The sequence below is a fragment of the Nilaparvata lugens genome, chromosome 13 (genome assembly GCF_014356525.2).
Source record: "Nilaparvata lugens isolate BPH chromosome 13, ASM1435652v1, whole genome shotgun sequence".
In the NCBI taxonomy this organism is placed as follows: Eukaryota; Metazoa; Arthropoda; class Insecta; order Hemiptera; family Delphacidae; genus Nilaparvata; species Nilaparvata lugens.
Genome location: NC_052516.1, coordinates 15,288,511 through 15,302,394, shown reverse-complemented (window position 1 = coordinate 15,302,394; position 13,884 = coordinate 15,288,511). Strand labels below are relative to the sequence as shown.

General features: G+C 33.7%; 1 protein-coding gene across 1 annotated transcript; it reads right to left on the bottom strand.

The window, feature by feature from the left end:
- Positions 1 to 1,653: 1,653 nt before the first annotated feature.
- Positions 1,654 to 13,281, bottom strand: LOC111054999 (glucose-induced degradation protein 8-B homolog). Its single transcript, XM_022342141.2, has 4 exons — positions 12,991 to 13,281; positions 11,033 to 11,229; positions 7,969 to 8,166; positions 1,654 to 4,715 (listed from the first exon to the last, which is right to left on the bottom strand). The coding sequence occupies exons 1-4, from the start codon at positions 13,103 to 13,105 to the stop codon at positions 4,539 to 4,541; spliced, it is 687 nt and encodes a 228-aa protein (XP_022197833.1). The 5' UTR covers positions 13,106 to 13,281; the 3' UTR covers positions 1,654 to 4,538.
- Positions 13,282 to 13,884: the final 603 nt, after the last annotated feature.

Below are 13,884 nucleotides of genomic sequence, written 5' to 3'. Positions count from 1 at the left end.
TGTGAATTCTGCCCATCCAATAAATTAGCACAGATTATTTTCATCAATTGTATTAATTTCCACTAATACTTTTCACTATGTATTGTATTTAAATTTAGAAGTGTTATTTTTCTGTTTGTTTTGTTTAATTTTATAAGTGTTTGCCATAAGTCTTGTCAGACCTGACAATGTAAGACAAATTGAAAATATCGAATATATTTTTAAATAAATATCGATAAATTGAATATTCACTTTTCTTTTATAGGACTACTAAAGTACTAATATGTATCATTGAAATGAAATATAAATCATCAGTACCCTTTTATATTTTATCAAAGCTTTATTTTTTGACGACACTACAGCCAGGTTTTTTGAATGAAAGTTATTAAAACTAGTCAAGTACTCACGTGGAGCGCTTTCGGGTTTTCTCAAACCCATTTTCAACACTGAGTGCCGATTGCACAACAGCGCGTTAAATTTTAACGGTGATTAATTCAACGAAAAACAATCAGAGAAGCGCCTTCTCTGATTGGTGCTCATGTAATTAAATCACGGTTAAAATTTAACCAATCAAAAACGCCTTCTGTGAAAAAACCCGAAAGCGCTCTACGTGAGTACTAGTTTATAATAACTTTTATTCAAGGAAGCTGACTGAAATTTCGTCAAAAATAGTTAAATAACTAATTATTAACTAATTAGAACTAATAATTACTTGCAGTAAGTCATGAATAGGGTAGTGAAATAGATGAGTTCAAAATTTTATAAAATATAAATGGTCCCTACTGATGATTTTTATTTCGTATCAACAATAATTTGAAATATAATATAAATACTATATAAGGAGAACACTAAGGTGGCCTACAGTCAGAGACTGAATCAACATTGATGTACAGTAATTGAATTATGGTCTGGATGTACTCTCAGAATAATTCTATTATTGATAACTATTCCAATTAATTACTAGTAATAACTCCAAAATGTTTCTGCCGTTCCACCACCAAACAACTTTACTTGCATGACGATAGACTACTGTTATAAGGCTAGATACACACGAGGCTTTTTTCCAGACGAGTCGACAGACGACTCGTCTGCCGATCGATTAGACGCTTATATAGACACAAGAGGCATCTAAGGTTCAACTCACACTTACACGACTCAGGTCGAGAAGAGACTCGACTCTAGTCGAGAGCATGTGTTTCCAAATGGCGACACTCAGACCAGTCGATTCTAGTCTCCGCGACTGTCACCATTTGAAAACACATGCTCTCGACTAGAGTCAAGTCTCTTCTCGACCTGAGTCACATAAGTGTGAGTTGAGTTGAACATATATGTGTACACACATGTTCATCATGCGTGTCCTGTCGTTAGCGGCCAGCCTTATTAAGTGGCACATCGAGCGACTGCCAAATCGAAGAGCATATTGAAACTCGGCAGAGGAGTCGTCTGCCGCCAGAGTAAAAACGCCTCGTGTGTTTCTAGCCTAATGGTTAAGTGTTAACACCTATTAACGTTATTTAAGGTAAGAATTAATTATTTTTATATGATCAGTTCAATAAATAATCTTTTATAAAATAATCAATAAATGAGAATCATTTGAATACTCAAACAATAAATACTATACTATAACATATTACCAACACCTCAGAATCTAAGGAATCAATAAACCACGCCCTCTACCTTCTACAAATTTTAATCCAAACAACAATAATACAATATTGTATAATCAAACATTGCTTTAGTATCATAATCACAACAAATAAACATTATCATACCTCAAGTAGACAATATTATAGTCTAGTGTCCAAAAATGTCGATTTCTTCAACATTAAGTCACAAATTTCATCGAAAAGTGTTCACATCAAAATGTTCTATTTTCAAAATTTCAAGCTGAAAAACACTGAGAATACAAACACAATAACAATATTAGAGATCTTATCATTGAATGATTCTACAATCATAATTTTCATCAAATAAAGTTCATCCTATACTCATAAAAAGAGTTAATATTCAGAAAATCCATAGAGTAGAGTATAATGAAATAAAAACACACAGATTTTGTGAATTCTAGGCTACATTTATTTATAGTACAAGACCTTTTATAATGGTATTATATGACCATTTACACATTTATTTATAATACAAGATTTTGTGGCTGAGTCAGCTTCATGATATGATCTAAAAAGTGGGTTTATGAGGGGATCTATGAGGGTTTCTCCTCTTCATGTTAAAAGTAATTTATCTCGGACTTTATGTGGCCACGAAACCATGATCCTGTACCATAAATAAATTTAGAATTGACATAATCTGAGTGTTTCTATTTCATTGTATTACTATTATATAAAGCTGATTAATGTTAATCTAATGTCAAGTATATATTCGAAAAGGGTTAGTTAATTCAACTTCTACAGTTAAAAACTGATAGGTTATTACATGTACTAAGTTATACTATAGAATTTGGTGGTATTTTTCAAAATTCAAAAATTGGTTGAATATCTGTAATAAATAAGAATACATCCAATTAAAAAAGTCATGTAAAATACTTACTATAATCTATATATTATTAAAACTGATATTATATTGGAGTCTTATTGTATCCAGGACGAGTATCATCATATTCAACTCTAATAATTATCATGCTACTTTAAGCACAGTCAAAACAAATTCAATAAATTATTTAAAATTCTATGTTACTCGACAAATATCCATAGAATGTATTTTCTCTTAATAAATATTGAATATTATTATATGGTATCATTCTAATACCATGTTAATTACCTTAAAATATTCTATTTTTTGTAAATATAGGCAAGTATCAAGATTGGACTATTAAAATTGTTATCCTTGAACCACGTTTACACCAGTGTTGTCAACAAAATGTTCACGAATATTTTTTTCTTCAAAAAAGTTTTCAATTTTTTCTATAGATAACACGTTAAATGTTGCTGTGCTTCAGAGTTAAGTAATTGTCAAGAAATCACAGAAATCTGTTCGAATCTCAGATGACAATTTTGGTGTAAACGTGGCTTAACTCTTAGATTCTATTCAATCAATAGATTAGGTAGGCTACCAATAATTGATGTATAAGTTTTTTCTATTTTTTATTTCAAAATTGATCAATCAACAAATATTAATCTAATACCATAATATGCTTAGCATCAGTCAATAGTAAAAATGTGAGGCAATATTTTCAAGTATTTACTAACCCTAATGTGTGGAGAGGAGTCAGTCATATCCTTTTAGTCACTAGACGGGGACACAGCTTCAGGAGGGAGAGGACGTAACACTTTTAGAAAAAGTCAAACACTTGGTTTCCAAGATCAAAATCACTTTCTAGGATAGGCAGCTAACTTTTTGAAGTTTAACAATCACATTTCTAGCTTTTGTATTAATTTTACTATAGGTTAGGTTGATCAGTCATTTTCCCATTAAAAAAGGCCATCAACCATCCTGTTTCAATAATAAGATCACTTCCAAGGCTAGGCATTAATTCTATGAAGTTGAAAAATCACATTTTAGTTATTGCAATCAGATATTAAGGTATCACTTCAAGGCTATTCAATCATTCTCCTAATAAATCAATCATTTTCAGTTTCCAGGCCAACATCACTTTTTATCTATGTTGAAATAGAACAACTTTTCAGGTTTTTAGTACACATCTTTAGATGTTACTTTCTTAGGTTAGGTCAGTCATTTCTCTTATGAGAGGTCAGCTACTTTCTTTCCAAACCATGATTGCTGGCTAGCCAGTCATCTATTTCTATTTGAACAACCACTTTTTTGGTCTGGCCATCATTTTTTAAAATTATGCAACCACGTAACCACGTTTTCAGATTGCTTTGAAATTTTGAAGTTGGATGTCACCATTTCGTTTTGCTATCACTGACAGAGATCCTGATGTCCATTGGGTGATCTAATCCTAACCAGAACCACCATTTATAAGATTTTGCATTCACTCTCCTAGATTATGCAAGATGCAATCATGTTTTCAGGTCACACAACCACTTTTTTATGTTAGGTTAGGTTAGACGTTGGCCTATTGTCCCTGATAGATATCGTGAGTGTCCATTAGGTGATCTAATCCTAGCCAGAACTACTATTTATAAGGTGCCTTTACTTTTCTAGATTAAGCAAGATGCAATCACGTTTTCAGGTCACACAACCACTTTTTGATGTTAGGTTAGGTTGAACGTCAGCCTACTGACCCTGATAGAATGATATCGTGAGTGAGTTTCCATTGGGTGATCTAATCCTAACCAAAACTACAATTTATAAAGTTCTGCCTTCACTTTTCAAGACTACCACTTTTTAGGTCAGGTTAGGTTAGACGTCGGCCTATTGTCCCTGATAGAAGTCGTGAGTTCATTGGGTGATCCAATCCTATCCTGAACTACCATTTCCAAGGTTCTGCCTTAACTTTTCTAAATTATGCAAACCACTTTTTCGGGTCACACTCGACCAATTATTTATGTTAGGTTGGTTTTTTAGACGTCGGCCTACTGTCCCTGATAGAAGTCGTGCGTGTCCATGGAGTGGTCGACGGGCGGGGGGGAGACCAATCGTCACTTGGGCGACTCGATGGTACCCGAACCCAGGTCGGTCATCTTCGGGTACTTGACCTTCTTCTTGTCCAGCTCGTCCTGCGACCACAGAATCATCTTGATCAGAGTGTAGAGCCGGGGTGTGGTCGGTTCCTGGTGTTCCATTTTCAGTATGGCTGCGTTCAGTTCACTTGCAACCTGACAAAAATAACAAAATTGTTTCAATCAAACATTCATTGATGCAATGGTTGTTACATGATGGGAATCGAGTGAGAGTGAAACATGGAACAAAATTGGCTGTAGTGCAATAAATAGGCTAATGCCATTAAGATGAATAAATACAGTCTCCCACGAAAGGTGCCACAGTCGAAGACCATAGATCCAACATGGAATTTGCAACAAAAAATGTCCAGAAAAATGAATGAATGAATAATGAATTTATTGCGAAATACAAGAAATATTTTTTACAAACAAAATAATCATTAAATTACAATAGTTTTTGGCGTGACTGGAAAAAGAAGCCTTGAGCTCCAGCCACAAGTTCTAAAAATAAGAAATACATTTTTTAATCTAATAACAGCAGTACAATTGATACAATTCTGTTGATGGATGATAATCTATGGATGTTGAATTTTATCAATAGTCACTTGATAAACAAAATATAGATACACAGAAAAATAATATAAAAATTGTCAAGTTTTAATAATTTTGATACAATTAATATTACCAAAAATTGTTGATTTAGCCAACTCAATTTTAAAATAATAGTTCTGTTTTACCCACGATCTTATTAATCTCAATTTGGTTTTTGTTATTTTATCCTTAATAAAATCTTCCTAAACTTTCTTAATAAAGTTTTCATAATAAATTGAATGAAAAAGACTACATTTTCATAGTCTTTTTCTATGACTCAAGACTACATAGTCTTTTTCATTTAATATGAATAATTACCACAATATCAACTTCCCAACTACACAAAAAGTCCAGTGAAATGTTCATATATCGACCTTAGTTTTAGAGATACTCGTACTTAGATTTTTCGATATTTTTGAAAAACGTCAATAACTCGAAAACTATCAGTCAAAATTTAATTCTAACAATATGGTTGGAAAGAGGAAAAAATGTCAAATATTAATATAATTTGTTCCTTTGTTTGACGTTTTTGAACTTTCTAGGGGCGCTAAGCAAAGTTGAAAAAAGTACTATTGTCGAGTTCAAACCCAAATTTCAAACAGTCTGAATGCTCATGAGAAGTTGGAAAACGTCATTTCTCTTAACAGTATGTTTAACTGTAAGTTACTTTTACAGTATGAAACAAACTTTTTTTATGTAATCATTCTGTTATATTTGGTTTTTAATCAAATCAAATTAAAAATTTCTAGTTGCTATTCAAGTGGATAGCATAACCTATCATTTTATTCATTCATAACATTTGAAATTTCTAGTTTTATTCATTCATAACATTTAAAATTTTCTAGTTGTTATTCAAGTGGATAGCATAACCTATCATTTTATTCATTCATAACGCTAACATCATTGTATTATCATTCATCTCATCATCATCATCATCTAGGCTTAAAATACTCTTCTAGAAAGTCGCCTTTGTAAAATAAGAAATAAATAAAAAAATCTTGGATGATCTTTCCAAAAGATAATTTTTACACTTGGTTAACAAAAGTGTATTTACTAAACTTACTTCAAAAAAAATATGTTTAATAAGATTGATATGAATATGATGTTAGTTCACAAGCGATTGGCTCTGTCGTCACATTGATAAGATGATTCAACATGTGCTTGCTACTCCTGTTGTGAGGACTATCACTTGAAGAACCAACATCTATAGATTCAAATTATTATGACATTAGTATTGTGAGTGACTTGTTATTTCTCCGTAATGAGTAAGCACAAAGAAATGTTGTCAACCACTGTTTATCGGGAGTCCGATGGTAGCAAGCATACAAAAGGCACACCAGTGTTTAATTTTAAGTCGGGCCTAGGCCACATACTCAAGTTCTGTCGTAAATTTGTCAAACTCTTTAAATAAGAATGATATGAGTGGATGACAGCATTTATCTAAGGGCGTGATCACTTTGAATGTGCATAATTATATGCAAGTGCAAGCTTGGTTATGCACCACCCAGCATGCAGATGAGGAACAAAATCTGGAAAGAGCAATATGAACCACTCACTCTGAACGCGAGCACTTGCTGGTGCGTTCAGTGAGCAGCTACATGCAAGTCACAACGTGTTTCAATGGCAGTTTCCAGATCTTGTTTTTCGGCTCATACATGATTCGACGTGCAATTGCACAAGCACGCGTTCAATGTCATCAAAAGAAGAAAGATCAGAAAAATAATCAAGATCTGAATTTGATTTGAATGTCATCACACCTGTAACCTAAGGTTCATTGCCTTCGGTTCGGTTCGTTGCCGAAAACAAATGAGGCTTTCAAACATATCAGGTTTTAATTCGTACGGTTCTAATGAGGTATTTTCTTCTCAAACACAGCTGTGTTTGGATTTTTACAATAATTCATGCTGGTAATAAAATATAAAAGCTGGTGTTCAAATAGTAAGATGTGGTTTCTTGAACAACAAAATTTTCAATTTAATTAAAAATAATTGTGAACTATTTGAAAAGTTTATTTTTGATTATATTAATTTTGGATGTTCAGAGTGATTTTTTTTGGATTGAAAATTTGTTTCAATTATGACACATGGTACATAACGTTCATTTCTTCTCTCCATTAATAAAAGCATGTAATTTTCATGGAAAAATAAAAATAATAAAAATATTCTCCCTGAGTTTTAATTTATCTTTATATTATTTTTTTAGCAAACTATTCAATGAGAAAAAAGTAGTCTAGAGAACTAACAGAAATGAATTTACCACATGATTTGGACATGGGAAATTTTCAAACAGATAATCATGATATCAGAAAAATATTGCTTTTATTTCCGGTTTCCTAGCAACGAATTGGAATAATATGATAAAACCTATTCGTGTCGAGGGGGCGTTCGGTGCTATGCGGTTGCTATTCGGAACCGAATCACCGTTTCACACTTATCGGAATTTGCCGAAAACGAAACGAACCGAAAGTGTGTGAAAGTAGCCCTTCGCTAGAAACGAATTTGAACCTGATGGAATTTATTAGAGTCAAATGTGCGTTCGGTTCTATGCGGTTCCTATTCGGTACCGAATTCAAACCGAATTACCGTTTCACACTTATCGGAATTTGCCGAAAACGAAACGAACCGAAAGTGTGTGAAAGTAGCCCTTCGCTAGAAACGAATTTGAACCTGATGGAATTTATTAGAGTCAAATGAGCGTTCGGTTCTATGCGGTTCCTATTCGGTACCGAATTCAAACCGAATTACCGTTTCACACTTATCGGAAACGAACCGAATGTGTGTGAAACTAGCCTAGTGAGTGATTGGAAGACTTGACTGACCTTCTGACGATGCGTCTGATCGAGGAGGTCGCTGAACGGACTGACTTGAGGCTCGTCGAATGCGAGCAGCGCGAGGGTTCGCTCCAACTCGTTGAGAACAGTTGGGTCGGCCTCGCCCGCCTCACTCAGCTGGTCCTGTGCGAACTTCAGCGCCTCCTCCACCTTTCCGCCACGGATCAGCTCGATCAGGTGCAGTTGCTGCAAACATCGAAATCAACAAAAGTCACAAAATGAATATAATGTTGCTAAACAAACGGAATCGCCAGCTCGATCAGGTGTAGTTGCAAAACCTGATCATATACTGTCCACCGCTCGTAACTTGGCCTCTGGAAGGAATGCAGTCGATCTAGTTTTAGGCGTGACATATGGCACTGGAGAGCCAGGTAGCGAGTAAACAAACGCTATGGTCTATTTGCCTTCGCCAAATGTAATTAAGCAATTTCCATCCCACCAAATTTGTAATTTAACCAGTGATCTATAAGTAAAATTACATCCTAACGTTTTTAGTTGTTACATAAAATAATAGAGTTTTAGATTTAGGCCTACTAAAAAGGGTGGATTTTATGACAATATAATGGGGATAATGGTTAAGTTACTCTCTATTGGTTTTCAATACTGTTCATCCAACATATATTTTAGTAAAAATAATTAAAATGTACATCCATGTTGTGACAATTAGAAGTTTCCCCAGTTTGTGACATTGTAAAAATGCTAGTTCTACGGAGGCTATTCCACAGAATCACTATAACTATTTTAAAACTAATTTAATAAATCGCTATAACTATTTTAAAACGGCTACTAACTTAATGAAAAAATAACACAACATTTCGACGTTTAAGTCAGCTGCGGAAACAAAACTGAAAACTGAATGGTGAATAGCTTTATTAGTGAGCACGGTTTGTAGTCACACTACCGAGTCGTCAACAACATGGCGCCACTCGTTCATTTCCCCCCTACGCCTCAGACCTCAGAAGCCAAGTTACGATCGGTGGACAGTAATTTATATTTAATATCATTTATTTACATTCAATATCATTTATTTACCTGATATATCATACACCTGATTTTAATCATTTCACAACTTCCAGAAATAGTTTATTGCCTTAAATGTGTTTAATGCTTCTAAAGCGGCATATAGACAGAGAATGTAGAGTAGGATTGTTACTGGCGGACAGTGGTATTCCTCACGTCACTTCTCATCAATTTCCATTAAACAAACATCTCTCTAAAATGCTAAGTTATGAAATGTGAGGTAATAAAAAAAAACTGGTCATCAGTAAATTTCCAACTCTACTTTTCCTGTAAATAGCAATTTAAAGGTAGAATCAAACACTAAAGACCAGTTTCCGAGCTTGGGATTTAGCTCAGTTCTAGACTTTATTAAACAGCTGGAGTCAGAAAATTGGATTTCATAAACGGGGCGTAGTCACAGTTTTTATAAGAATCTTTATTTTCTAATTTCTATAAATTGAAAACGTTTTTCCTTGACAAAATTAGACATTCCTAAATAGTTCAAAATAGTTGAAACTTTACACTATTTTCTCTTTATTATATTTTGTGTTAAATTTTCTAGTTTTTTGAAATTTAATTTAAACGTGACTGTGACTATGACTGCGCCCTGTTTCGGAAAGCCAATTTTCTGACTCCAGCTGTTTAATTTACTTATTAGTTTTATGCTTTATGCATTATTTTTCTTCATAGCCAACAAAGGATTTGGCACAAGTGCGGAGACACAAAACGGTAGTGATTCAAAGACGCCAGCTGTTCAATGTCTTGTACTTGGCTAAATCCCGAGCTCGGAAACCAGCCCTTAAGTTATAGACCTAACGTCAGCACCTGATTATCATTAATTTACTATCCTAAGCGCATTTCCTGACACAGCTATATATTACGTTTGTTATTGATCTTTGTTTTGTATGACTGAGCTGCCAATTGTACAGCTTATGAGCCACAAAAAAAGTAAATTCGTATGGCTTTTGTAGGTGGGGAGTCCCTTGCGGGAAGATCCCACCGTCTTAATATATCATTTGAGCCGTCAATGAGCCTTACGACTATCATACTTCAGCCGGGACCGACAATTTAACGTCAACACTAAATAGAATGTAGGGTATGTAGGAAAGTTTACTTCGGACTTGAGATTTCAGAAGATTAATTGACTTTTTGTTCTAGTGCTTACATTGTTATATTGTACATTTATATTCTAGTGTTTATATTGCATATTTGTTTCTTCTGGTACTAATTAAATTGTCTTAGACATCCATCCTAATTACCTTTAACATTTTTGAACTCTCTTCCAGAGCTCAAGCATTAGCTTTTCTGGGAGAGCCCATTATTTCAATATTAAAATAAAAGAAAACATTCGTTGAATATGTTTTTTAGATTAGTTTAGATTATAATTAGTTATAACATTATAAGAATGTTTTTGTTTCACTTGTTTGTAAAAAAAAAGAATGGCAATAAAAATTGAAAAAAAAACACGGGAGTGATCTGGTTAAAAAACTTTTGGTAATGACAGGGTTTGAGCCCGGGATCTCTATGCTGTTACGCAAGCACTCTATCCATTAGACCACGGATCACTCCACATTACATATGAGCCACATTACACAGTCACAACATACTCAACATGCTATCTCATTGATCGACGTGTAACAAGCTGATTGTATCAAACTTGTATAGGCCTACAGAATATTTGTACTGATTTTATTTCGACTTATGTAGTATCAGAGATCTTATATCGGAGAAAATCTTGATAAAAATTATATAATAAGGGCCAAGCCACATGAAGCATTTTCTACGCGTTCTCAGTCGTGTCGGCAGGGCAGGAAGCTCTCCTATTGGCTGATTGGAATAGTGTTCAGGGATCAGTCAATCGGACAGCCTCGTAACCTCCCGACTCGCCTAAAAAACGCTTCGTGTGGCTTGGCCCTAATTGATAGATGACTTTTATTTACACTTTACAATGAAAGTGATGTAGGCAAAATTGAGGCAATAAGAGCCCCCTCTTCCATTCAACCCACTAATCCATTCCAATAGTGGCATGGAATCAAATAGATCAACAACTAACCTGTAGATGGAAGTAGAGATATCGGTCGTTGTCAAGCAACTCAGGGTGCAACTGGTTGACCAATAGCGTGGCCTCCTCAATGCGTCCGCTCTGAATGGCGTCTCTGATGCGGATGCGTTCGTCCATCGAATCCAGATCTATGGTGGGCTGCACGCCCGACTCCACCTGGAACTTCTCTGCTGCCTCTTTGAAGCCCTCTGCCAAACAAATCAACGTATTACACATTATTACATAACATAAACCGAAGAGGAAAATTGCTATAGATTGTTCAGTCACAGGAAAAAGGTCAGGTGTTGAAGACACTTCAAGTTTTGTATAAAGTGAAGACTCTTGAGCCTGGTTTTCATTAGTAGAGTTAGTGTAGAGTTCCCTAGGCAAGCACTAACTATCTTGTAAGCTCTCCCAATGAAAACGTTCATGGTAGAGTCATGGTAGAATACTAGTTTTTAGTAGAATAGAGTGGGATAGCACCGTGGGATAGTACTCTAGCACTTGCTTTCCCCCACCAACGCTTCTCACTCTACTCTACCACTACTACGCTAATGAAAACAGTCTCGAGCTAGTAGAGTACTCTACGGAATGTTTCGTATAAGGTTAGTTCTGTTCACTAGACAACACACTTTACCTACTATTCTCAATTTTAGTGAAAACAGTTACTCGACCAAGTAGTGTAGAGTAAGCTCGGTAGAGTTAGTATCCCAGTTACTTTACCACTAACTCTACTAGTGAAAACCAGGCTTTAAAGTTATTTTCAAAGTAGAGACACTTCATGTTATTTTCAAAGTAGAAATACTTCAAAACTTTTACTATGTAGTATTCTACATAAAAAAGTGACGAAAATAGCTAGGTATCGTATGATATCTTGTGAATTGAATTACTATTCATAAGAAGTCGGCTAGTGAAGTCTTTAATTTTTTTTAAACTGAAGACACTTCAGTTTCTTTTTACTTCAAGTTTTTTACAAAGTATACAACTTGAACAACCAATAAAAATTGGTTCTGTTACAAAAGGAAGGTCGGCTAGTAAAGACACTCCCGTTTTTTGAAAGTATAAACAATTTTTTATGAATTGAACACTTTTATCAGAGATATTGTGGAACTTCTCCATATTAAGATAAAGAAAGGAAAAAAGATGTTGTCGAATTCCACTATAACATTTTTATTCACCAAAACTAGTTTTCGTTGCCTATGGCAACATCTTCAGTTCATCTACGACTGAAGATGTTGCCATAGGCAACAAAAACTAGTTTTGGTGAATAAAAATGTTATAGTGGAATTCGACAACATCTTTTTTCCTTTCTTTATCTTAATTTTTTATGAGCTAGTCCTAACTTAGCCAATACTGTAATATGATGTAACATTTGTTCAAATAACAAAAATAATAAAAGAAAATTTATATCTTCTTTGAAGATATCAAAGCAAACAGCCAGGATCAATTATTCAAGTTTTTCAAGAACATTTTATAACGTGATCTAAAAGTACGTAGTGCACCTGAATTTGTTCCAGAATTGTTCTTGCTAAAGCATATCAACAAACATACCAAAGGCTCGGATTTTAATAAATTCATTTTTGTTATTAAAAAAATTAATTTATATTCAAAAATTACAAATTTGCATTACTTGGAATGATCAAAAACAAAACTATTCCTCAAGGTTTTTAGATCATATTTTGATATACTGTAGGCCTAGTTTAACCCAAAAAAATCAACCAATCAGAAATTTTATTCAATGAAAAATTGATAATTTCATTTTAAGAATATCTCAATTAATATTAAATTTGAATTTTAATAGGGCATTTTCAGATCACAGCTCTTTGTTGTAACTTGCAATCGTCAGACAATGGACGAACAGCAGGCTTTGTAAACACAAAATCAATAATAATTAACAAGAGCTATTCAATCAATTTGTCAAATAATTGAACAGTATGAATACTAATGAATAAAATTCATTTAAAACCTACCAGTAACCAAATAATTCATAATTAATTTGTTCATCTCTCCTCTCTTGACATGAAGACCTTCGAGAGTCGTGAGCCAATCCTTCATGGAGCCAACTTGCTTGTCCGCAAAGCTCATTTTCAACAATAATTGTTTTCTAGCCGTTGATTGAATTATTTTCTCAAAACACTAACACAATATTGAAATCAAATAAATATTTCCAACATTTTAACACAAAATCGTATTGCTTATTTCCAAAATCATAACCAAGTTGCGTCAAACGTCACAGAATTTCTCGACTGCTGCACTGGTGACTTAATAATGGTATTTCATCAATAATTGCAAAGACCCAAACTTTCTCGATTTCTACCTTTTATTCTATCAAATTTTTACATAGAATTTAAAAAAATAAATTAGAATGACACATTACATTGATTTTCATGGAAATAACTTGATGAAAAATTGAACTAAAAGTAAAACTAGAATCTCTGATGGCACTGCATTAAGCCGCCATTTTCAAAACGTTATTATAAATTGCCGCATCGCATATAATTGTAATGTAATGTAATATCCATTTTAAAATCATAGAAATATTATTCACATGTGATTAATATTTTGTATTCTAATGATTAGAATGAATATTTAATACAAAAAAAATAAAAACAGAATTTGAATAAAGCAGAACTCTTTTATTGATATTGTTCTGAGGTCTGTTGACCTTGTTTTTTTTTCAGAAATATTATTGCAACTTCCTTAAATTTTCTCAAACTCTAGCAGAAATATTGCGATTTTTATTTCCTTTTTTTTATTGGAAAGTTCAAATTGATTACAGTATTTCTCAAATCTATCAATCCGAAATTCAGTGTAGTGTTTATTCGGTCTGTAGATGGGACCTTTAGGAACTCAGAAGCATATAG

What these genes read in the sequence shown, in the direction of transcription:
- LOC111054999 (XM_022342141.2), bottom strand. Translation starts at nt 13,105, where the DNA reads ATGAGCTTTGCGGACAAGCAAGTTGGCTCCATGAAGGATTGGCTCACG. An exon ending in TATGAATTATTTGGTTACTG is followed by an intron (nt 11,230 to 12,990) that starts GTAGGTTTTAAA and finishes TTTGTTTGGCAG; the next exon opens with AGGGCTTCAAAGAGGCAGCA. An exon ending in ATCAGACGCATCGTCAGAAG is followed by an intron (nt 4,716 to 7,968) that starts GTCAGTCAAGTC and finishes TATTTTTGTCAG; the next exon opens with GTTGCAAGTGAACTGAACGC.